The following is a 22,604-nucleotide window of genomic DNA, read 5'->3' as shown; positions in this document are numbered from 1 at the left end:
CCGTGCTCAGCCTTGGGCCTGGGGGTGGGATATACTGTGACTAACTCCAGCAGCCCTGGATGGGGAAAACTTTGCACCCTAAAAAGGCCTGGGAGGACTCGGCAGGAGGTTTTACAGGTGCACATGTCACACAGCTTCCTGGGGATCCCCACAGTCCATGCATCCCCTCCTGAGCTTCATCCCATGGGGGATCCCAAGGGTTACAGTCCCAGCTGCCTGCAGGGAGGAACCAGCACCCATGGAGATGTGGCCTGTCCCTGTGTGTCGGCAGGGATAGACCTGGGAGACGGCCACAGGCACCCTCCTCTCCATAGAATATTTTTATATATACACATAATATATATATTAAAATTACATTTCTCTTTACAAAAACAATTCAACAAGGGGCCAGGGGACGGAGCCCATTGCCAAGGCCAGGGCACAAGCACCCTGGAAAGTCTGTGGTGCTGGGCAGGGTCCCTTTTGGGATGTCTCCACCCTCCAAGTGGGGGCTCAGTCCAGAGTCCTGCAGCAGGTTGCGTGGGTGGAGGTGGGGGGATTGGCCCCATGGTGAGATGCCTGCTCTGGATTCGACACAGGTCGCCCTGTCCCCGCTGTCACCATCTGTAAGGAGAGGACAGGACATGAGCTCAGGAGGGGTGATAGTGCCAGTCTGCCCAGAGCAGTGTGGCACAGAGAACTGCTCTCGCCCCAAAAACATCGATGTCCCTACTTCTGGCGGGTGGTGCTGTAGGGATCAAGGAGGTGGGAGCTAGCCTGTGCCAGGTTCCAGTCGAACATCTCCAGCACCCGCTGGCACTCCATACGGGACTTTAGCCCCAGGCAGAAGAGCTGCTCCACCTGCAAAGGGACAGGGCATGGCCAGAGGGGTGACAGGGGTGCCACCACTCTTGCTGGAGCCAGGACGAGGGAACAGGGGTGCACTGTACCTTCAGGTACTGGATGGCCCGTTGGATGTTCCAGTTGTGGTTCTGCAGGGCTGCCTGACACTCCTCGGTGGTCACGCCATGCACCGTCTCCTGCACCTGGGGGGGAAGCTTGTGGTCACTGTCTGCTGCCATCCCTGGGCAGCGAGAAGCCTCTGACTGAAGCAGGGGACCACCAGGGCTGCCCCCGTTCCTGGTTCTATCTTCAGGGAGCACTGTCAGCCTGGAGCTGGGATCATTCTTAACCCTGGGATCTTAAATCTCTCCTGGGCTTGGGTGGGCCACAATATCCCCAGCCTAGAGAGACCAAGGGGACGATAGCAACAAGCCACCTTCCCCCTCCCCAGGGCCTTCAATTCCCATTTTAGCATTGCAGTGAGATTTATGTCCCCTGGATATCTGGGGCCTCCTTGTAGCCAATCCCCTGGGGTTGAACTTGCAGAAACTGAGGCACAGGGTGAGGAAAGCTCTTGCCCAGGTGAGCCCACTCCACATGGATGCTGGGAATGACACCTACCAGCCGGATCTTGTCAGCAGGACGGCAAACATCTGGCCCGTCGTAAACAATCTTCTGGAGGCTGCAAGAGGCTTTCACCAGGCACTTGGGCCCAGGGTTGCTGTTGTTGGAGGAAAAGTTGGCCTTGCAGTCTGGCAGTGGCTGCTGCACCATGGGACGGACAGTGGCTGTGGTGACCTGGCGGGATGCTGGCACCTCCTCAGGGCTTTTAGCCTCCTTGAAAAACTTCTCATACTTGTCCAGGTAGGCAGGGCGCTCGGGCAGCAGGTAGTAGTGAGTGCTGCTGACCTTCTGCCCATCCTTCACGATAGGCAGGATGCAGGGTCCCTTGGAGCAGTCCTTGCCCTGTGCCTGGATGACCTTGGGGGTGGCGTATTTGGGGTCAAGGGCAAAGCTCTGTGTGGTGGGCATAGGCTTCCCTGGTGAGGTGGAGAGGCAGGAGCAGAGGGCAGCACGTTGCTGGGGAGAGCCCACCTGCAGAGCCATGGGGCTGGGTGTCCGGGAAGTGGGCTGCGACAGTGGGTCCCGTGGGGGGATCTGGGGCGGCCGGTCTTCCTCGCCCCCCGAAGCTGGGGAAAGGTCCCCTGACCAGCGCCCAGGCTCATTGCGGCGAAGGGGCCGGGGTGGGATTGGGACACGGGGCGGGATTTGGGGCTTGTCGTCAGCTGGGGCAGCCGGTCCCAGAGGGACGTTGAGCCTCTTCATGCACTCCTGCTGCAGCTCCTCGAAGAGCTCGGTGGTCTGTGTCATGCTGGGCTGTTTGGTCTCCTTGGGGGGCAGGAAGAGGTTGTCCTCCAGTGCTGGTCCCCGCTCACTCTCATCCACAAAGCCATAGTTGGTCTTGCCCCGCCGGCTTGGAGGGCTAGTGATAGAGCAGACCTCAATATCATCCTCATCCTGTGCCACGTCATCATAGGCAGGCGGTGGGGGCAACGGCCGGGCATCCCAGTCCACCACCGGCGTGGGGTGGAGAGGCCGAGGAAGAGCCCGCGTGGGGCTCTGTGGTGGGGTCTTGTCCAGCAAAGAGCAGGCCTCCATGGCCAGCTTGGCTAACGATGGGGCTGTCAGCTCCCCCACTGGAGAGGGGCTACCCTGGGGCACTTCCTCCCCAAAGTCAATGAGGGTCACCTCGCTGCTTGCCAGCCCCTCGCTTGCCAGCCGTCCGGGTTGCCGCTCGCCCACCTTGGTGCCTGGTACTCGTGCTGATGGCTTGACCGGTCGCAGACCCTTCCCTGTGCCTGGCTTCTTCAGGCAGAGCTTCCGGAGACCCCCTGGCAGACCCTCCTCCTCCTCACTGACCGGGTCGTAGCAAGGCTCTAGAAGGGGACAGAGAAGGATAGTGAGGGTCCCAGCACTCATCTCTAGGGTGCAAGAAGGGGCATCTGCATCTGCAAGCCCCCAAACCACCCCATAGTTTCAGCCCTCTTTGCTCCCAAGGCACACCAGGGCACCTGCCCCAGGCCACCCAGGCAAGAGAGAAAAGAAAGAGGGTGTGAGGAAGGGAGAGCAGCACCAAAGAAGCCCAACTTACTGGTGAGCAGGACGGTAGGCTGAGGTGGGCGTGGAGGAGGCTGCCCTGCAGAAGAGAGAACCCAAGAGAAGGGGAAGCATAGGGTGAACACGCAAGCGGCAGCCAGGGTGCTTGTTAACGGGGTGCATGCTTTGTTGTGTCCCTCTTCACCAGTGGCACACAGAGAGGATGCTGGTGGGAAGCCCCCCCCAAGTAAAAACTAGGTTTATGGGGATTGTGGCATATGCACAGCATCCAAGTTCCCTCCCCACAGCAGCTCTGCTGAGATCCCCTGCACTGAGGAGGCCAGCTGTGGGAGGCTGGGAGGGGACAAGGGACTCGGATGAAGGGCAGCAGGGCAGAGTCCAGCCAGGCAGAGCCACCAGCCGCCCACGCTGCTGGCAGTGGCGTACAGCCAAGTGACAACACGGTCCATCACCCCAGCTACCCCTGGTCTGCAAAAAGCAAGTGCCAGCAGAGAGACAAAAAGGAGAGGGTCCAGCCCATCACTCTGGCAGCAGGATACGGGGATGGGGGCTTTGCGCAGCTGATGGGCAGGAGGAAGGAGAAAAGCCACTCACTTTTAGCCCTCCCTGGAAGCTGTGTAGGTCTGGCAGCGCTCGGGTCCACACCTAAAATGTCAGGAGGGTCCATGGGATTTCCCAGGTACAGCCTGTGGGGAGAGAGGAGAGTGCCTGGGAGTCAGCAGGGGCCATGTGGGACCCCTCACTCCTCAGGCTCATGCCTTGGGACACCCGACAGCTCCTCCACCACACACCATGCCTGGTGAGTACCATTCCTATGAGTGCTGGGGCAACACACCCCAGAGGCCTCCAGTGCTACAGCACAGAGCCCAGTGCCATCCCAATGTCATGCCACCCATCTCCGGCTCCGCGTGCATGATGTGCTGTGCCCAGGGGACTGCAAGCAGGGCACCGTGTCCAGGGTACTTGTGCGGGATGCAGTGCCCAGGACGCCCCTCCAGCACCGGGGCGATGCTGCGCCCAAGGCAGGGTGCCCCGGTACCACGTGCCAGTGGGTGCCGGGAGGCCCGGGCGAGCTGTCGCAAGCCAGGGAGCCGGCGGGAGCTGGCACAGCCCGAGGGCTTGGGCGTGTGCCGAGCTCGGTGCGTTCTCGGCAGCCCGGGCAGCACGTACCCAGTGCCCGTGCCCACGCAGCGGGGCGCGGGGAGGCCTGCCGGGGCACGAGCCAGCTCTGTGTGTGCAGCGCCTCCGTTCAGCCCTCTGAGGGCCACCGGCACAGCCCACGACACAGGGGGCTGTGGAGGGGTCAGGCTGGGACTGAGGCACCAGCAGAGCTGTCCCAGGCCTGGGATAACAAACAGCAGTTGGGATCATGATCCCAGGGGATGGACTAGTGCAGGACCTGGCCCTACCCACCAGGAGCTTTCCAGTTTTTGAAATCCTATCCTATGCCCCACCGCACTGACCTCCCACATCCCTCCAGCCCAGTTCAAGGAGAGACCCCCCACATGCCCCCTGCCAAGGTGCTCCTGCTCACTGCCAGACAACCAGTCCCATCTGGCAGGGAGTATGTGGGACACTGGAGCACAAGCACCCAGCCCCCTTCCCCCCAGTCACAATCCAGCCAGGTGTCTTCTGATAGAGCAGGGTGGAGAAAAAAATCATTTTCGTGGATTTTTTTCATGTTTTGCTTTTCAAAAAGACTCATGCTGTTAGAAGCGTGGGGACAGGCTGCAAGCCACGCACATTTAGCCGCCCTGGGACATCCCAAAAGTGCTTTGGGGTAATGTGGCCACCTCTGGGGTGGTGCTTACTGATGTCTCCCTGTCCCAGGACAGCCACAAAGGTCTCCCCACTGGGACAGCCACAAGCACAGCAGCCCCCGACGTCCCTAACCCCATTAGTAGGAAGAGGCAAGGAAGTTAGTCCAGCTGCAGGAACCCTACCCAGAGCCACCATTCCCATTACAGCGGGGGCGGAAAGAGATGCTTCATGGGGGGAAAGGGGGGCAATAGCCAAGCCGCGTCTTGCTCCCGAGCCCAGTGGGCAGCAGGGAAGGGAGGGAGCAGGCAAAGGATGCAGAGAAGACAAAAAGTTTCTTACTCATCAATTTTATCGGGAAACCCCCAGCAGTGCTGCGGGTTGGTGTCTCCATGGCCTGTGTGGATGAAGCTGTTTTTAAGCGGCTGGCTGATGTCGTGGGCTGACAGCCCTGCCACCGAGGTCACCGTGTTTCGGGGAAATTGGCCAACTTTTAGGGTCCGTTTATTCTGACCCCGCCACCAGTAATTCTCGGCCCTAAGGAATAAAAAGGACCTCGTTACTGATGAGGGGATGGGAGGTTGACACGCGCCTGCCCCAGTGATGGGGAGGAGGCAAGGTGACTCGTCCAAGTCCATGAAGGCGTGCGGTGACACAACCAGGAACACAACCTGGGTGCCCAGGATCCCAACCCTACACCGGCAGTACGCTTTGGCTCCCACCCCACATGGTCCCTGCACCTGGTGGTGCTGGGAATGCAAGTGGTGGGGAACAAAGCTACATGCTTTTGTCCCAAAAGATATGCCCCCTCCTCCTCCTTGCTGCCTCAAGCTATGCAGGAGCCTTGGGGTGATGCCTGCACCAAGTTGCTCGTTACCTATCCCTCTGTGGCCCATGCGCTTAAGGAAGGCATAGGGGACACTCTTGGCATCTGATGGGGGCCCATATGGGGGACGGTGGTCTGTGGGGTCTTCCTCGCTCCCTTCCTACATTATCAGTGAGCCCTGTGCAGGCTGGTGCAGGCAGGGGGAGTTGGGCAGAAAGACAGATGGTGGGCTTAGGCCACCCTGGGGTACTGGTCCCCAGTGTGTTCCCGAGGAGTTGCCCAGGACACAGCCACCTCTGGGGTGGATGAGGAGGTCATCTAGTCTAGAGGGACTGGTGGGGGGAATAGGGATGGGGCAGGGAAAGGCATCCCAAATGGTGTACCCCACCCTGCACTGTGCCAAATAAATGGTGGGGGGGCTCTGACCCTAAGCTACCCCCCTGCCTGTCAAGGCCCTACCCTCCCCGTGGGCAGGGTGTGCTGCGGGCAGGGGGCAGTGGCAGTGTGGGTGCCAGCCTGGCGAAGCTGGCACGGGCCCCGCAGTTTCCTGGAGTCACCTGTGAGTCACCCCCGGCCACCAGCTCAGCCCTTTTCCTGTTTACCTTCCCGCTGCCGCCAGCCAGCCGCCTTACTCAGCGTCGGGACCCCTCGGCAGAGCCCCGGCAGAGCCCAGCCAGTACCGAGCACCCTCCCTCACCCGCGGCAGGCTGGGGGAGGTGGGGGAACGGCTCCCCTCCCCGGGAGGTCCCCTCCACTCGCCCTCCCTGCGCCCCTCACCGCCGCATCCCGACGAAGGGATGCTGCGGCCGGGCCATCCCTCCACTCTCCCTGCTCCCACCCTCGGTCCCACCGAACCCCAGCTCGGACCCCCGGCACAAACCCGCTCCGGCGCTGCCCTGGCTCCTCTCCCCGAGACAGCCCCGTCCCGCGGCCGGCTGGGTCCCCGGGGGGCTTTCAGGGAGGTCCCTGCCCCTGCCCACACACACGTACGCACACCCGGCGCCCGCCGAACGACAGGCAGGGGCTTGAAAAGGGGTGGGGGGTGTTTACGGTGCCCCGGGCGGCCTCGGCAGGGCCGGATGCAGCCCCCGGCTAGAGACTCCCCCCTTTCCCCCGCCAGCTCTGCCCGGGCATCCCCGCAGGCAACGCGGTGGGGGGCGGCCACCGCGGGGGAAACTGAGGCACGGGGAGGGGCCTCCCCTCCGGGAATACCGGCAGCCGCTGGGGCTCCTGCCATCCCCCGGCTGCTGAACCCGCCACGTGTGCCCTGAGTCCGCACCCCCAAAACCTATCACCGGGGGTCACCAAGGACCGGCGTCCCTCGGGGAAGCTGAGGCAGGGGAAGCTGCGCCCCGGCTCTGCTCCACTCCCGGCAATTCCCGACCGACAGGAAACCTCCAGCCCCTCTTCCCGCTCCATCCTTCCCTCCGCGGCTCACCTGGGGCCGGCGGTGGGGCGGGGGGCGCGGACCCGCAGCCCAGCCGCGATGCGGCGGCAGGGACGATGTAGGCGCTCTGGCGCGGCCGCACCGCCCTCCGCCGCTCCTTCCCTCCCTCCGCCGACGCCGCTTCCCCTCCCCTCCCCTCCCCTTCCCTCCCTGCAATTAAACCGCCAGACCCTGGGCAAGAGTCATCCCCGCGGCGGCGGACCGGGAGCAGCCGGTCCCTGCAGACACACAAACCCGGCCTGATTCACCCCGGGTGGTGACTAACCGCGGGGAGCCGGCCCGGGGCGGGGGGAGACGGGAACAGAGCCCTCCTCCTCCTCCTCCTCCCCTCGGGATTGGGGGGCCGGCCCTAGCGCGGGGACACTGAACTCCTTTTGGAGGTCCCCAGTCTCCCCCAGCTGGAAGGTGACAGGCACATCCTGGGATAGAGATGCAGGGACAAAAGGGCCCCCTACTCCAGTCCCCAGATCCCCGGGACGGCAGAGGGGGTGGCTGTGCCCCGGCGTGGTCAGCAGGGACCGGCGAGCCCACAGCACAGTGGGTTCTGCCAGCACAGTACCAAGTCCCACGGTGCCTCTCTCAACCCGATGACAGCAGCACGTCTCCGGGTGCTGGCGGCACGTCCCCACCACTATCAGCAGGGAGCGGCCCTGGGGCGTGCGGTTTCCCAGGGCAAACCCACGGGCACAGTGGGGTGAGTCAGCAGGGATGGTGCGGGCAGGGCTGTGGGCAGTGTGGGCAGGGCTGTGCCCCCCACTCTGGAGTGGCCCCACGATGCTGTGCTGCCTGGGGGACCACAAACATCTCAGCTCTGCCCACCCGTAGGGTACACGACAGGGTACGCTGGGGGCAGAGCCACCCCTTCCCATCCCTGCTTCCCATAGCTCTGCCAGTGCTCACACTGTCCCAGTCTCCCCATTCCCTATCCCTATGCACGCTGGCAGGCAGTGCATTTCCCCCTCTACAATGCCTGCCACCTTCCCGTGCAGTACCTGCCCTCGATGACCGTGATGATGTCGTTCATCTGGATGTGCAGCTTGTCTGGCTCCTCAAAGTCCTGCAGTGCTCTCATGTCGGTGGGCTGAGCCTGGGGGAGAGGTGGGTGAGGACAGGGGACACAGCCCCTCCGTCCACCCTATTTTGAGGGCAGGCCCAGCCCCATGGAGGGCATGGAGGCCCCAAAAATGGACAAGAGACAGCATTACCACTATCCCCTGCTCAGCTGACACAGCCCTGGGGTGCACGATGGCACTGCAACAACCAGATTTCTCCTGCTGTAACCATATCACCACCCTCCACCTCCCAGCCTGCAGGGCTGCCTGGCCTGAGCTCCCACCTTGGCCCAGGTCACTTCCCACCTCAGCAATATTCTTAGCTCTATCCATGCTTGAGCAGAGCTGGCAGGACAGGGTGCTGGAGCTCCTGTCCCCCTCCCTGCTCACCCACCTCCACCAAGAAGTCTCGCAAGGCCACGAAGGTGGGTCGGTCCTCAGGCTTGTGTGCCCAGCACTGCAGCATGACGTTGTAGATGTCCTGGGGACAGTCCTCAGGCCGCGGCAGCCGCTCACCCTCCTTGTCTATCTTGTGCAGGATCTGTGGGACAGCACATGCTGTCAGGGTGTCCCATATCCCCCCCAGCACCAGTGGGGTGAGGTGAGGGGGCAGGTCCCTGCTGTACACCTACCTGGCTGCCATTGAGGCCGATCCAAGGCTCCTGACCATAGGTGAACATCTCCCAGAGGGTCACTCCGAACATCCAGGTGTCACTGGCATGGGAGAAGGTGCGGGTCTTCAGGCTCTCAGGAGCACACCTGCAGGGGGAAGGACATGAGCATCAGAAGGCCATGGGTGCTCCACCTCCAGATCTCCCCCTCCCCAAGGCTCACCAGGCAAAGGGGACCTTGCGATGCTCCTGCATCACGTAGTGATCATCATTTTTGGGCAGGGCCCGCATCAGTCCGAAGTCCCCAATCTTGACGAGCTCATTGGAGGCCAGCAGGATGTTGCGGGCAGCCAGGTCGCGGTGGATGAAGCGCTTGGACTCCAGGTAGGCCATGCCCTTGGCCACCTGGATGGCATACTGGCACAGGGTGGAGATGAGGAAATGGCCCTGGTTCTTCCGCAGGCGGTCCAGAAGGGAACCCAGTGGGGCCAGCTCTGTCACCTGGGCCATGGGGTGTGGATAGCAAGTCGGTCAGTCCAGGGGCACCCTGGTTTGGCTGGCTTCCAGCCTTCTTATGCCCCACTGGGGATGCCAGCAGAGGACTTGGGGTAAGACCCAGATCAGCTTTGCTCATGCCATCATGTGGGACCCCTGCCATGGGGGTGTCATTGGGGTCAGCCCCATTCCCCCACACTCACCATCTTCATGGGGTGGGAGAGCACCACACCATATAGGCGGATGAGGTTCCTGTGGTCCAGGGAGTGCATGGCATTCACCTCCCGGATGAAGTCGTCCAGTGCCTCTGGCTGGCTCAGCACATCTGTCTTGAGGCACTTCACTGCCACATTCAGCTATGGCCAAAAGAGGGATGAGCTCCAAAGTGTCTTCCCCTGTGGGTGGTCCCACTGCCTGGCTCCCCACCCCCCTAGAGCAGCCTCTCACCGTCTTGCCGGCAGGCGTGCACCACTCGCCGCGACGCACGACACCAAAGGAGCCATCACCCAGCTTCTCAAAGATCGAGAGGTCCCGCTCCCGCACAAGGCAGGTGAGGGAGTGTTGGCCCCCAGCTTCAGGGGGTGGTGGCGTGGGGGGCTTGCGGAAGGTACTCTGGGGCTGGGGCGGCAGCTCCGACTCCGGGCGTTTCCCACTGAACACCTGTGGGACATGGAGGAAGGTGAAACATGGGTATGGGAACATCCCAAGCCCTCGGGTCTGTAAGTGAGCAGTGCTGGCACAACCCCTTGCCTGGGCTGTACACGCTGGAACCTAATGATGACCCCTAACGGGTGATGACCCAGAGAAGGCTGGTTGTGGGAGAAGGCTCCGTTCCTCCAGCTGCCAGCACACTGAGCTGTGATTCCCGTGGAGGGAAGGGGTTGTTCCTCCCGCAGCAGCTCTGCAGCAGTTCCCCAACAGCCACAGCAAACCAGGCCGGTAGCCAGAGGGCCCTGGGCACTCCTTGGCCAGGCCAAGGCCACACAGTGTGCCTGGGCACAAAGCCAAGGGAAACCTCCAGCTTGGGCTGAGTGTGGTGACACATCCCTGCAGCGACGTGGGCTTTGCAATGCTGCCACTGCCACCACTCAGAGGGGATGGGCTCTCCTTCCATTTCCCTCAGCTGGGATGATGTGCCCCATGGGGCAGGGTCCATCCCAGTCTTGATGCAGGGTGTGTGGGGGCTGGGCCTAGCATGTGTCTGGGGTGGGAGGTGGCATTTCTGCCATTTATTCTTTAATAGAAGTAGCCTTCTATTAAAAGCCCATCCTGACCATGTCCCAGCACAGACAAGTCATGCAGGGGAAACGCCATGACCCAGTGCCCAGCTGGCAAATGGCTCTGCCAAACTCTGCTCTTCTGGGGTGCCAGGTGCCATAGGGTGCCAGCAGCACCAGCTTTGGATGGGATGGCATCAGGGCATATGTAAGCATCCCAAGGTCCCCTGTCATAGTCTGTCCCAGCCTGCAGGTACAAGGCTTTGCCCCCTTGCTGTTAGGCAGCAGGGTGGGCAGTGTCCTGGGCACCATGGCTGCCCACAGAGCTGTCTGGAGCAAGGCTCTCTGGTTCACCGGCTACAAACAAATTTCCTGACAAAGCAGCAAACAACATGAGGGGAATGAATTTTCCGAGTGCTGGAGTAGCAGGGCTGTCCTTTGCTGGGAAGTGACCCAGGAGCCTGAGTGGGACTGGGGCACACACTGGTAGGGTCACACCACAGGCGGGGCATGGATGGCTGGGGCTTCTGCCCATTTCCCTGTCAGCCTCCAGGGACCAGGCATGTGGGAGAGCCAGGCATCCCGAAAGGGCACAGGGAGAGGTCCAGCTCCTCCTGCCTGCCTCAGTTTCCCTGCCACACCTCTCCCTCTCCCATCCCTACCTTGCTCATCCAGGATTTCCGCTTGCACATGGCTTTCCTCCGCTTCACTGCCTCCCACAGCCGCCGCTGGCCTGCAGGACACAGGGACACAGTGACTGTCACAAGCCAGTCTGGGATAGGGGTCCCCTCCAGCCCCCTGTGCTCCTGTGGGCTTCCCAAAAGATGCTGCACATCCAGCTGGTGAGAGGTTTGGGGGGGATGTACACACCAGGGCGTCCCATGCCGATCTTCTCCAGATCCTCATTTTTGACGTACTCGAAGTGGGAGAGGCGTGTGACATTGAGCTCGTCTCGGATGCGCAGGAAGTACTGCTGCAGCTGCAGCTCGGTGAGCAGCTCCAGCAGCCAGTCCGTGCCCTCCTCCGCCTGCATGCTACAGCTCAGCCTCTGCTGGGACACAATACTGGGTTAGGGGCAACCCTGCTCTGCTCCCCTCTGCCCCATTCCCACTGGGGAGTCACCCAGAGGGGCTCAGAATCAAGGCTGGGGTGCTGTTGTGAGGGATACTAGTGGAGTCATCTCCTGAGCCTGTCACCAGCTCTCTGGGGGAGGCCAGGAGAGGCACCCCATCATCAGGACCCCCAGAGATAGGCAGGGCCCCCCAGTCTGCCCTGTCCTGCCCGTACACCAGCCCACCTCTCCGTTCCAGCAGAGGCTATCCCTGGTCAGGGGTGCCAGGGACAGAGGAGGGAAGCAGAGCCTCAGAATAGATGTGCCTGCCCAATTCCCTCTGCTCAGCTGGAGGGGCTGTCCCCAGCAGGGACAGCCACCTTGGCCCCCTGGCATGCCCGCACACTTGGCTGAGTTGTAGTACAGACTATCAGGGGGTCTCCTCTGCCATAGGTGGTGGCACCTCACTGGCCAGACACAGGGAGGGGGCAGAGAGAAACATGTGAACATGTGGGTCTCTAAGAGTCCTGTTGCTCCAGTGCTGAGGTACAGGGCACCCCAGTGCTGCTGGCATCAGCCCCCAGCCATGCCAGAGCACAAACACAGAGAGATGAAGCCCCATGCTCCCCCCCACTCCCCATCCCTGCCTGTTGTCCCGGCTCTCCCCCACTTTCACCATCACCTTTCTGGAAAGGCATATAGCTCTGCCTCCTCCTGCTGAGAGCAGGAGGGAGGTTGGGACCCGCCACCCCAGCTCCACAGAGCGGTAGCCCTCTCCATCCTCTCTTCTTCCCTGGGAGACGACATGGCCCCTGGCGTCTTCACCCGCTGTGCTCGGCTCCCTCGGCCGCGTCACCGCAATTGCAACCCTCGGCACTGGGCTAAAAATACGGCGGGCGCGGCGAGCAGCTGGGCACGGGGGCGCATGGGGGCACGCAGGGCCACGCGGGGCGAAGGGAGCTGCGACTCCCCTGCCCGCAGGCGACGGGGACAGGGCCGGGTGACGGTCAGCGCAGGGTCTGCACGGGGCGGGGGTCGGCACTTACTCGGTAGAGGCGGAAGCGGGTGAGGAAGGGGAAGGATCGGTGCAAAGCCTGGAAGCGTCGCATCCTGCCTGGCTGCCCGCCGCCAGCCCCTGGCACCGCTGATGTCCCTTCCCCGCTGCCGGCGTCCCACGGCGGAGCCCACTCACCGCAGCCGGGGCACCCGCAGCCCCTTCATCTGCGCTACAGAGATGTCCCCTGGGCTCGGCCGCCCCACAGACACCCCTGGAGCGGGCAGGGGGTTCGGGCAGTCCGTCGGCCGGACGCGGGTTGTGGCTCTGCCCCTCCTTCCATCCGCCTCTCGATCCTCTGGCCGGCCGGCCCTCCCCTTCCCCAACGCAACGGGGCCGGGGTGGGGGGTGGCGGCAGGCAGGGCTGAGGGTCACTCCCCTGGCTGGAGCCGCTTCCTGGGGACCCCCCGCTGGCAGCGGGGCTCGGTCCCGGTCGCCTGCCCGCAGCGCTGCCCAGGAGGGTTATTTTCAGCCGGGCTGGGACGCGCGCCCAAGGGGCCGGGCTCCCATCAATGTCCCGCTTTCTCCCTTGTTCGGCGGTCGCTCGCAGCTGGGAGCCCGGACCCCCGCTCTCATTTCCATGGAAACTCGCCCCGGCCTTGGGAATCGCTCCCAGGCCTCAGTTTCCCCCCCAGGAAGCAGGGAGGGAGGGAGGCAGAAGAGACATCCGGCTCTCTGCTCCCCAACCGAGGCCACAGGCATGATGCCAGGGCGATGGGCACTGCGGGGGGAGTTTCTGGCTCGGCAAACATATCCGCTGCCCAGCTGCCAGCCCCCACGGGGCTCTGCCGTGGGGTGCCACCAGCACCCCGGCGCTCGCTCCCCTTCCCTGGCGGGGCTGGCACCCAACCCCAGCAGTGCTGTCCGCCCGCGGGCTCCCCAGGGAGAACAGCTGGCCACGCCGGCAGCCACAGCGTGAGAAAGACCCACAGCAACCTCTCTTGCCACAGTCCCCCCCTGCCTGGCCCCTCCAAAGCGTGGCCATTGCTGTGCCAGGGGGGCAGCTAAGAGGGAGTTAAGTGCATCCCCAGGAGGAGTCTCCACTGGGGCTTCCACTGCCACTGGGATCCCAGCTGGCACCCGGCAGCACAAGCGCCAGGCACAAGAAGCCCATTGACTGGGGACAACTGGGCACAGTGCCCTCGGCACCAACCTCTGCCACGCGCCAGCTTCCCCCTTCCCAGCTCAGGGGACACCGGGGGTGGGGGGGTGCCCTGCCTCGACAGAGCATCACCCTCATCAGGCAGAAATGGCACCCACTGGGACTGGCACCGAGTGCACTGCCTCCTGCACCCTCAAATCCCAGGTGAGGCTGCCCAGTTCAGTGCTCACACCGGGAGTACAGATTTCCAAAAGGGAACGGGGAACCCAGCTTTGCCTACCATGCCAGGGGAGGTTCCGTGCCTCAGTTTCCCTCTCTGTGATAGACCCACAGGCACAGGGAATGATCCTGCGACCTCGACTCCGAGTTGGGCAAGGAGTCCTGCCAGCAAACTCCCATCCTGTGGTGGGGAAATCACAAATCCCCTAGACCCCCGGCACAGGTGCTGCTCGGCCCTCGGTGCCCTGCACGCCCCTGCCATGCACACCCATCCCTGCAGCGCCAGGGACGCACCCTACGTGCACCCGGGCTCATGCACGCTGGGCGGTGAGGACGCTCACGTGCGCCCCAGGACCACACAGGAGCGATCCCCCCGCATGCTTCCCGCCACCTGCACGACCGCAGCCGCCCCCCACGCGCGTCCCCGCCGCGCACCCCCGGCTGCCGCCCTGCCCGGCCGCACGTGCGCAAACACCGCCGGCGGCACCGTCCCGCTCCTGCTCCCGCCTCCGCCCGACGCACACCTGGAGCCGCCTGCCCCCTGCGCGCCCACGGGTGCCCACCCCCGCTGTGGCATGTTCCTCGCCTCCGCGCTTGCCTGGCAGCGCACACACCCGTCCGAGCTGGCACGTGGGGGGTCAGTCCTCCCCATCTTCCCCCCCCCCCCCCCCCATTATATCTATCCATAAGGACACCACAATACCTGTCCTACACCTCAAGCCACCTGCACCTACACATTCCCCACATCCATACAAAGCCTGGCCTCAGCCAGGGACACCCCCGTGTGGGGATGGCAGCCTGCGGGGCCACCGTCTGCTTACAGCGCTGCAGCTGGTGGACGGCATCCTGTGCTGGGCACCGTGCCCCCCCCTCCACAAGGTGTGCCAGGCTTGGCTGATCCTCGCTGCCGCACACCATTCCCCCATGCCTCAGTTTCCCCGACAAGAAGCAGTAGGCATCCCCTCTCCCGTGGGTCAGGATGGCAGCACAGCCGAGCAAGTGGGGGTGTCATGCTGCCCCGGATGCTGTGGGGTACTGCACATTCCAGAGGGGAGATGCCATGCAGGGACCCCCTGTGCTCCATGTCAGCTGCCAACCCATGCCCATCCTGGGACCATCAAGCTCAGCCAGGTGCCCCCCCCTGCTCTCCTCTACCGATTGCCCTCCACTGACCCGCCGGCACGGCATGCCCGGGGCGATGTCCTGCCGGGGGGGTGGCGTGGGGCGCCTGCTGCCCAGCCGCAGGGCCCGCTGCCCGGTGCTGTCCGAGAAGCTGTGGGGCAGGGGGCCGTGCATTTCCTCCTCCTCCTCGGCGCTGCTCAAGCGCTGGTAGTCGCATCTCTCGCCCATGGCTGAGGCGGCGGCGGCTGCGGCGCAGCGGCGAGTGGGGGGCTCTGCGGAGACGCCCGCGTCTGCCTGGGGGCGGCGAGGGCTGGAGCCGGGTTTGGGATCACATGGCAGAAAGTTGCTGCAGTTCCGGAAAACAGCGAGAGGGTGAAGGTGACCGCGACGGTGATGGAGGGGAGGCGGGGGGGGGATGGATGGAAGGATGCAGACGAAAAGGGAAAAGAGAAGGGGGGCAGCCCCTTGAGCGCTTGTCCTCACCCCAATCCCAGCCTGGCACCACTGTCTTCCTCCCGGCGCGGCAGCCCAACCGCCCACCTTCTGTCCCTGCTCCGGCTCCTGAGTGGAGAGGTGGTGGCATCGCCGCCAGCACCAGCGCCGCGCCAGCAGCCCCCTTCTCCCCGCACCCCGGCACGGTGCACCAGGCAGCCAGGCGGAGGAGGAGGATGAGGGGGGACCATCGTCAAGCAGCCAGGGCTCTATGGCAGGCAGGATGGGTAGGGAGGCACCTGCAGAGGGATGGGGGGGCTCTGGCGCTGGCAGTATCCCCAGCATCCCTCCCGCTTCCCTGCGCAGGCAGAGGGGGATGGGATGCACAGGGAAGATGGCTGCTCCGCAGCGACCGGCAGCGCTGGCGCAAGCACGGCACGGCTGGGACAGCAGCCAGGCCCCGGGGGGTGCGGCTGGAATGGGGGTCCGAAGGGCACGCCAGGATCAATCCTCTCCCCCCACCCCGTCGCAGGAGCCTGGGGGTCTCCTAGACCTCTGCCAGGCGCAGCTGCACCTGGCACGACCCCGAGCAAGAAGCCACCCCCCTGGATGGGGAACCCCCACACCTGCACATAGGGACTGGCCTGTAGCCCAACGCTGCCCAGCCACAGTCCCTCTCCCAGCCCCCTGGGCCAGAGCTGCAACTGGTTGAAATCAGAGCGGGGGGGCCTGCAGCCCCCTCAAAGACCTGTGACCTACCTGTCCTTTGGGGCACAGCAGAGTCCCCAGGGACCAATTTGCTCCTCATACCAACGCCACGGGTCATGATTCTGACCCCCAGAAGAACCCCCATGACCCCTCATTGCCCCCCCCACAGAGCCCTGAGACTCTGGCGTAGCCAAAGGAGTGGCACCAGGCTGTCAACGTGCCAAGGCAGGACGAAAGAGTCTGTCCTAGCCCCCCTCCCCTCTCCCTCCCCCAGAGAAACAAACACCCCCAGTCCAGGTGGGCATCTGCCCTGGCTGAGGGGCCGGGCGGGGACAGCCCCTTGGCGACTCCTCCTGCCATACCACGGAGGTGAGCTCAGCCGTGGAGCCGAGGCGGGCCGAGCCTGCGGCGTGGGAGCAGCGAGCCGCCCCCGCGCACGGCCCGCCGGCGTCACCGCGCTGGCACGCCACAGGACGGTGACTGATGCACGTGCTATGCCACCTTCCCTCCGGACCCAGCCGCCCTGCGCCACCCCAAAACCCTCGCCAGCCTGCCCCGTGAAGGCGATGCTGTGGGGATAAGTAGGGACGGCCCCCGTCCCCACAGCCCTGGGCATGGATTTGGGTCACACTCCCACACGTCGGGTCCTCCCGGCCTGACCAGGCTTAACTGACACCAGAATGATTAGGTACCCTCCAAGGAGACAAATGGCATCGTGCCCTGCCAGCCTTGACTCAGCTGCCTGCAATTCCCACCCTGCGGGGGGTCCCACCACAATGACAACCACTGGATGGGGTGCACTGTCTTCTACCCTCCAGGGTGTGACAGCCACACTGAACAGTGTCCCGCCCCTCTGCGGGGACAACGGAGCTCCCCAGCCCTCTGGGACACCACACTTGGCCCCACATCCCTGCGACCATGTCCACACCATCCCCCACGCTCACCACCCCGCACAGAGGACCCCAGGAAGTGACAGGTCCCCAAAACAAGCTCCCAGAGGGGGACCGGGTCCCCCACTCACCTCCATCACGTCACCCTGCTCACTGTCACAGCCCGCCTGCCACCTTCCTGCCACCTTCCTGGCAGCTGTGTCGCCTGGAAGTGATCTCATTGACTGTGGCTGCAGCAGGGCAGCCACACCGTCACCCCGGGCTGGCTCATTCAGCCCTTGCAGGGCCCCGAGGGCGGCCCCAAATTGTGGTGACATACTCCCCAGCCCGGCTGCCACGGCGCAGGTGTGCAGACACGCACACATCCACGCGTACAAACACATCCTGCTCCCACCAGAGGCAGGGCTGCCGCCTGCATCCTGCCCACCTGTGGGATGCTGCTGTCACCCAGCTCCCCGGAGACTGTCCCCAGCCCCTCACTGGCCTGTGCCACCCCACGTACCCCCATACCAGTGGGTGCTTTACCTCCCTCGGTGCTGGCACCTGATGCTGCCTGGTTGGCCGGATGGAGCAAGCAGGAGGTCTCGGGGGGCCAGCACGAAGGACTGGGGACCCCTGTGGCAGCGGTGGCCGGGGAGGCCGAGGTGCCAGGCTCCTCCTCGCTGCCACCTCTGGGCTCCCAGAGCCTGTCCCCATGGCCTGATCCTGCCCCCCAGCACAGGGCATCCCCTGCTCTGAGCCTCTGTCTGCAGCAATGGCTGTTTGAAAAGGAAAGACATAGGCATGTGGTGGGGGGGGGGCATCCCGGTACAACCCCAATCCCCTCCCTAAGCCTCTTTCCTCTGCTAAATCCGCTCCGCAGGTCGAGCTGGGGCGGGCTTAGCTTGTCTTGCACCTCCCAGCTCGCTGGCATGGGCAGCAATTGCTGACCCTATAGCTGATCCTCACCTCAGCCCCAAGCTCTCCCACCAAGGCAGGGTCACAGTGCAGTGTTTTGGGGGACAAACATGCAAAGCAACTGTCCCTGGCACCCTCATTGCTGGGGAGGTGGAGAGGGCAGCTGGCTTGGCATCACTGAGCCCTGGTGTCACCGCCACCCTGGGTGGTGGTAGGGACTCTGCCACCCTGCCCTGATGCAAGGCTGGTTTGTGCCTGCCAGCCCCCCACACTGATCTGACCTGGGCCACAGGGACAGCGCTGTGGGGTCCCCTAGCAGTGCGAGCCTCAGAGTCACAGTGAACTGGGCAGTGTGCAAGGGGGCAAAATGTCAGGGCTCAGGTGACACTGGTCACAGGGTCCCCCTGGGAAGTGGGAGAGGTCAGAATGGGTCTCCCTGCCTGGCACCCCCATCTGTCCAGCCCAGATGCTCCAGACTTCCTGATGGTTAAGGTACGGGAAGTCTCCCTGCATCCAGGGTCATTACCTGCTCTGCCCAGGCACTTGGAAGAGCCTTTGTGAACCTGCTCCCCAAGTGAGCTTTGCCCCCAGTCCTGCCATGGAAGGGGAGCACCAGGATGCACCCTCAGCCCTGGGTCCAACCGGCCCCTCCACCGCGGGGGTGCTGCGAGCAGTACCCCCATCTCCACCCGAGTACAGGAGGTGTCCTTGGGCTGGGCTGCAGCTGGCACAAAACAAGTTTGTCAGGTCAGCCTGGCACAAAGCCACATCCACAGAGCAGCATCTCCCCTTTGGGCTGGGAGCAGGCAAGACTGAGCCCTCATCCTCCTTTCCAGCCTCCCTGGAGCTGGAAGGGAGGATGAGGGCTCAATCCCCGCAGTTCCCCAGCACCAAAGCAGTGCAGCATCCTGGCCAGACCATCCAGTATTTGCCGGTCATTAGCACTAACTGACAGCACCCTAATTAGCCAGGCTGCAGCACGAGCAGTGGCCCTCCCCCAGGGCTACTCAGCAAAGGCATGAAAAAGATTTTCTCCTAAGTCCTCCTGTCCTGGCAGGGGCTGTGCATGAAGCAGAGCCTCCTCCTGTCCCCCAAAACCCATACAAGTGGGTAATACCCCCCCGGATGCTTTGCCCCTGACAGCTGCCATCCCTCATGGACACAATCGAAGTCAAAACTCAGGTGGCTCCAGGGGCAGGATGGGACATCTCAGGAGGAAACTGAGGTACGCTGTGAAGTCTGGCGTGCAGTTGGCTGGGACAGGCCTCGGCTACAAGCTCACAGTAGTTCATGGTCCCGTGGGGGCTGCTCCTCTGCCCATGCGGGCCCCCCTTGCCCCGGGGAGGCTGTCACAGCAGTGGGACAGCAGGCTGGCATCGGCCTGAGGAAGAAGCAGGCATCGCCAGCCCCCCCAGCCATACCCACTACACCCCACCCTGCACTAACAAATACCTGGCTAACGAGGCTCTGGTAGCTCCAGGGGTTGGTAACAGGTTGCACAGCCTGCACAGCCCCCACCCTGCACCCCCAGGCCTCGGCGCGGCCCGACGGGGGGATGTGGAAGCTGCTTCTACCCCCCCCTCCCTGCAGGGAGCAGTGGGCTCGGGGCTGGCAGCAGGAGCAGGGCTGCAGCCAAGGATGGGTGTGCAGGAGCCGGGGTCCATCTTGTACCCTCTCTCCCTAAAGAGGTGCCTGGTAGCGCAGACCTGCTCAAAGACACCCCACGAGGCAGGTCCTGTTTTTAGGAGACTTTTGCAAAGCCCAGTATCCAAAAACTTTGTTCAAAGCTTTGCCCTGAGCTAGCTCAATGAACAGCTGAAAGGGGAATGCACAACCTCCAGAGCCCACAGCACCTGGCAAGAAGGACACCCTTTGCACCCCGGTGTGCCCGCTGCACCAAGTGGCCCCAGGGAGGTGAGGGTGTGGGGAAGTGCCAGCGCCAGGCTCTGCCCCAGCCTGTCCTGCCCAGACAGCCCAGCCCCAGCACTGCCGCCAGAGACACTGTCCCTGCCTGGGTTCCTCTGGCCACCTCCAAACCCCCTCTCCAGCTGCTGCTTCAGAGTGGGCAAGGGGTCAGATCATGCTGGAGGAAGCTGAGCAGGATTCGCCTGGCAAGGTGGGATCCTTGTCTGGACTGTCAACACCATCTTACCAGGTTTAACTTAAAACTTTTATTAAAAAAAGCAAAAGCAACAAAGAGCAAACGTACCCAACGGTCCTGGACTGTTAGGAGAAAAACCTGCCACAACACGGCTGGATACAGCCGCGGTGCTGCCTGCTGGGCCGGTGGTCAGAAGCTCCCCGCATCTCACTGCTGCTCGGGGTTTTGGCCGAACACAACACCCCGAGGCGCTGGGCTGGCCCCGGAGGACAAGGATCCTCTGTTCAGTGCCACAGCTCCCACGAGCCCAGGGAAGAGGAAGAGCAAAGCTGCCTTTTCTCCAGGAAAAAAAAAACTTCCCCCAGCTTCCGCTGTGGTTTAGGAGAGTTCAAGGGCACCAGGCACCCACTCACGCCAGACCCTGCTGCCTGCTTTGGCCTGGCAGCTGGAGCAGGACGTCGGGCATGCTGCCGGCCGGGACTGAGCAGTCCCGCAGTGCCTGGGCACGAGGGCAGCACCGCAGCTCGCAGTACTGCGGGGCACGGTGCCAACACACCGGCACACTCAGACGTCAACCGGGCAGCACCACAGTGCCAAGCCCTGAACCCCCCTGCCCCTCGCAGGACCCCCAAACATGGGGTCGCGCCTCGTTCCTTACCTCTGCGCTCACCGCCACTGCCACCGCATCCTGCGCCGGGTCTGCAGCGTCACCGGAGGGCGAGGACGGGCATGGCGTTACTCCACACAGCCGGCATGCCAGGCGGGACGAGCCCACGCACCTGCCGGGGCTGGGTGCGACGATCGACGCCGGGGACGTCCAGGACGCGGCTGGGATCACCCCCGGGGCAGCGGGCACCGGGCACGGGGTGCGGCCTCACACCCGGGCGGACCTCCTGCGGCTCGGGCGGTGTGCCGGGGTCCGCGTGCCGGGGTTGCCGCCGGGGTGCTCCTGCTCTCCGGGGTAGAGCTCGCCCTCCTCCTGCACTCCGCCCCGGGCCTCTCCCTCCTCCTGCCGGCCCCGCCGCACCCACCAGCGGGCGCGGGCCGGGGGACTCGCCGCGTCCCGCCGCCCCCCGCCGCGCTCCTGCTGCGCCCGCCGGGCCAGGCCCTGCTCCTGCCGGACCTTGGGGCCGTGCTCCTGCACCCCCCGCACCGCGCCCCGCGCCCGCCGTGCGCCGGGGCTGCCGCCCGCCGCCGCCTCCTCCGCGCCCCGCGCCCGCCGCCGCGCCCGCGCCGCCCCCCGCTCCCGGGGCCGCCGCGGCTCCGCGCCCGGCTTGGGGCTGCTGAGGGCGGTGACGGGCCCGGGCCGCTCGCCCCACTCCTGCAGGCTCGTCCGCTCGTCCAGCGGCACCCAGTGCCACCGGCCCGCCCCCCCGCCGCCCCTCGGTTCCCCGCCGCCGGCCACCAGCTCCTGGCCGCGGGGCAGCGCCCCCAGCCCCGCCTCCTGCACGCCGCGGGTGAAGCCCCCCTGCTCCTGCACCCCCGGGGCCACTCCGCCGCCCTCCGGCACCGCCGGGCTCAGCCCCCCGCCCTCCGGCACCCCTGGCGCCCCGCTCGCCCCCTGCCCCCGGATGGTGCACGCGGCGGCGGGCCCCGCCCCGGCCCCGCACGCTGGGGGAGCCCCCCCGCGCCGCGCCGCTGGAGCTCCGGAGCTCCGACTCCGCCGCCCCTTCCTCCCCTCCTGCCCCCCCGCGCCTCCTCCTGCCGCCGCCGCCGCCGGGAGCCCGGACGGCCCCCGACCCGCCCCCGGCCCCGCTCTTAAAGGCGCCGCCCCGCCACTTTACGTAACGGCGGGGGTGAGGACGGACAGACGGACAAGTGGATGGATGGATGGATGGATGAGCACGGGGATGGACGCACGGACGGACTCACCACGGAGCAGCGCCAGACCCCGGGACCGATCCGCTGCACCGGGGACGCGGGCTGCCCTGCGCTGCCCAAATGCCTGCTCCCAGGTGAGTTGGAAGGGGCTGTTCCCCGTTCCCTCTGCCCCGGCGGGGCTGGCGCTGCCCGGCCGCAGCAGGGCTCCCGCAGCCCCGGCCCGGCCTCTCGGGACGCTTTGCTCAGTTACCGCAGGGAGAGAGCCTTGCCAGGCGCGGGCAGGAGCTGCGGGAAACGACGTGCTTTCAACAAGTAAATCATCCCCGGGGGAAGAGGAGGGACCAGAGCTCTGCCGGGACAGCCCATAAAGCTCGAGCTGCGCTCCTGGAGAAGCTGCCACTCACCCAAATAGTGTGACTTCTCAGGCTGTGGTGTTTGTAAAGCAGAAGGTGAGACCAGTAGGAGGGAGGGGGGAGGACAGCAGAGAGAAACTGAACATATTTAAATACAGACCCCCAAACCCCTGGGGTCGCACCTGAGCAGGCCTCTGGGGCTGAGGAGGCACCTCCTGCCCTCCCAGCGCTCTAAGCAGTCTCCACCTGTGTATTTGTACCTTGGCCCATGGGACCTCCAGGACGACAGAGAGCGTGGACAATGCAGGAGAAAGTGCTGGCTTCCTGGGACACAACCAGCCACAGGCCTGGCCAGCCACCTTCTCAACAGCAGAGACCTGCAAGGTCACAGCCAGGGGGAAACCTGACATTTCCTCCTTCTTCCATCCTTCACCTGTACACCACAGGCTTTTCATAGTCAACACTGTGACGGAAAGGCAGGAGGTAGGACATGGCCATGAAAGGAGGG

The 22,604-nt window shown here is 64.4% G+C and overlaps 1 protein-coding gene across 5 annotated transcripts; it reads right to left on the bottom strand.

Moving 5' to 3' along the window:
- Positions 1-357: 357 nt before the first annotated feature.
- TNK2 (tyrosine kinase non receptor 2) lies at positions 358-21,907 on the bottom strand. Of its 5 annotated transcripts, none has more exons than XM_082288295.1 (16): positions 21,795-21,907; positions 11,217-11,394; positions 11,009-11,079; positions 9,577-9,789; positions 9,333-9,485; positions 8,858-9,135; positions 8,656-8,782; positions 8,418-8,564; positions 7,964-8,058; positions 5,041-5,235; positions 3,535-3,626; positions 2,975-3,019; positions 1,444-2,759; positions 930-1,025; positions 713-840; positions 469-603 (listed from the first exon to the last, which is right to left on the bottom strand). In XM_082288295.1, the coding sequence occupies exons 2-16, from the start codon at positions 11,377-11,379 to the stop codon at positions 597-599; spliced, it is 3,126 nt and encodes a 1,041-aa protein (XP_082144421.1). In that variant the 5' UTR covers positions 11,380-11,394; positions 21,795-21,907; the 3' UTR covers positions 469-596. The 5 variants fall into 5 exon arrangements, with proteins under 5 accessions (XP_082144418.1, XP_082144421.1, XP_082144420.1 ...); XM_082288294.1 differs by lacking the exon at positions 21,795-21,907 and adding an exon at positions 20,581-21,094; XM_082288291.1 differs by lacking the exon at positions 21,795-21,907 and adding an exon at positions 12,444-12,546.
- Between the last annotated feature and the right edge of the window lie 697 nt (positions 21,908-22,604).

This window comes from Coloeus monedula, assembly GCF_965178545.1.
Source record: "Coloeus monedula genome assembly, chromosome: 10".
Taxonomy (NCBI): domain Eukaryota; kingdom Metazoa; phylum Chordata; class Aves; order Passeriformes; family Corvidae; genus Coloeus; species Coloeus monedula.
The sequence above is the reverse complement of the archived record's forward strand: the minus strand, read 5'-3'. Positions and strand labels throughout refer to the sequence as shown.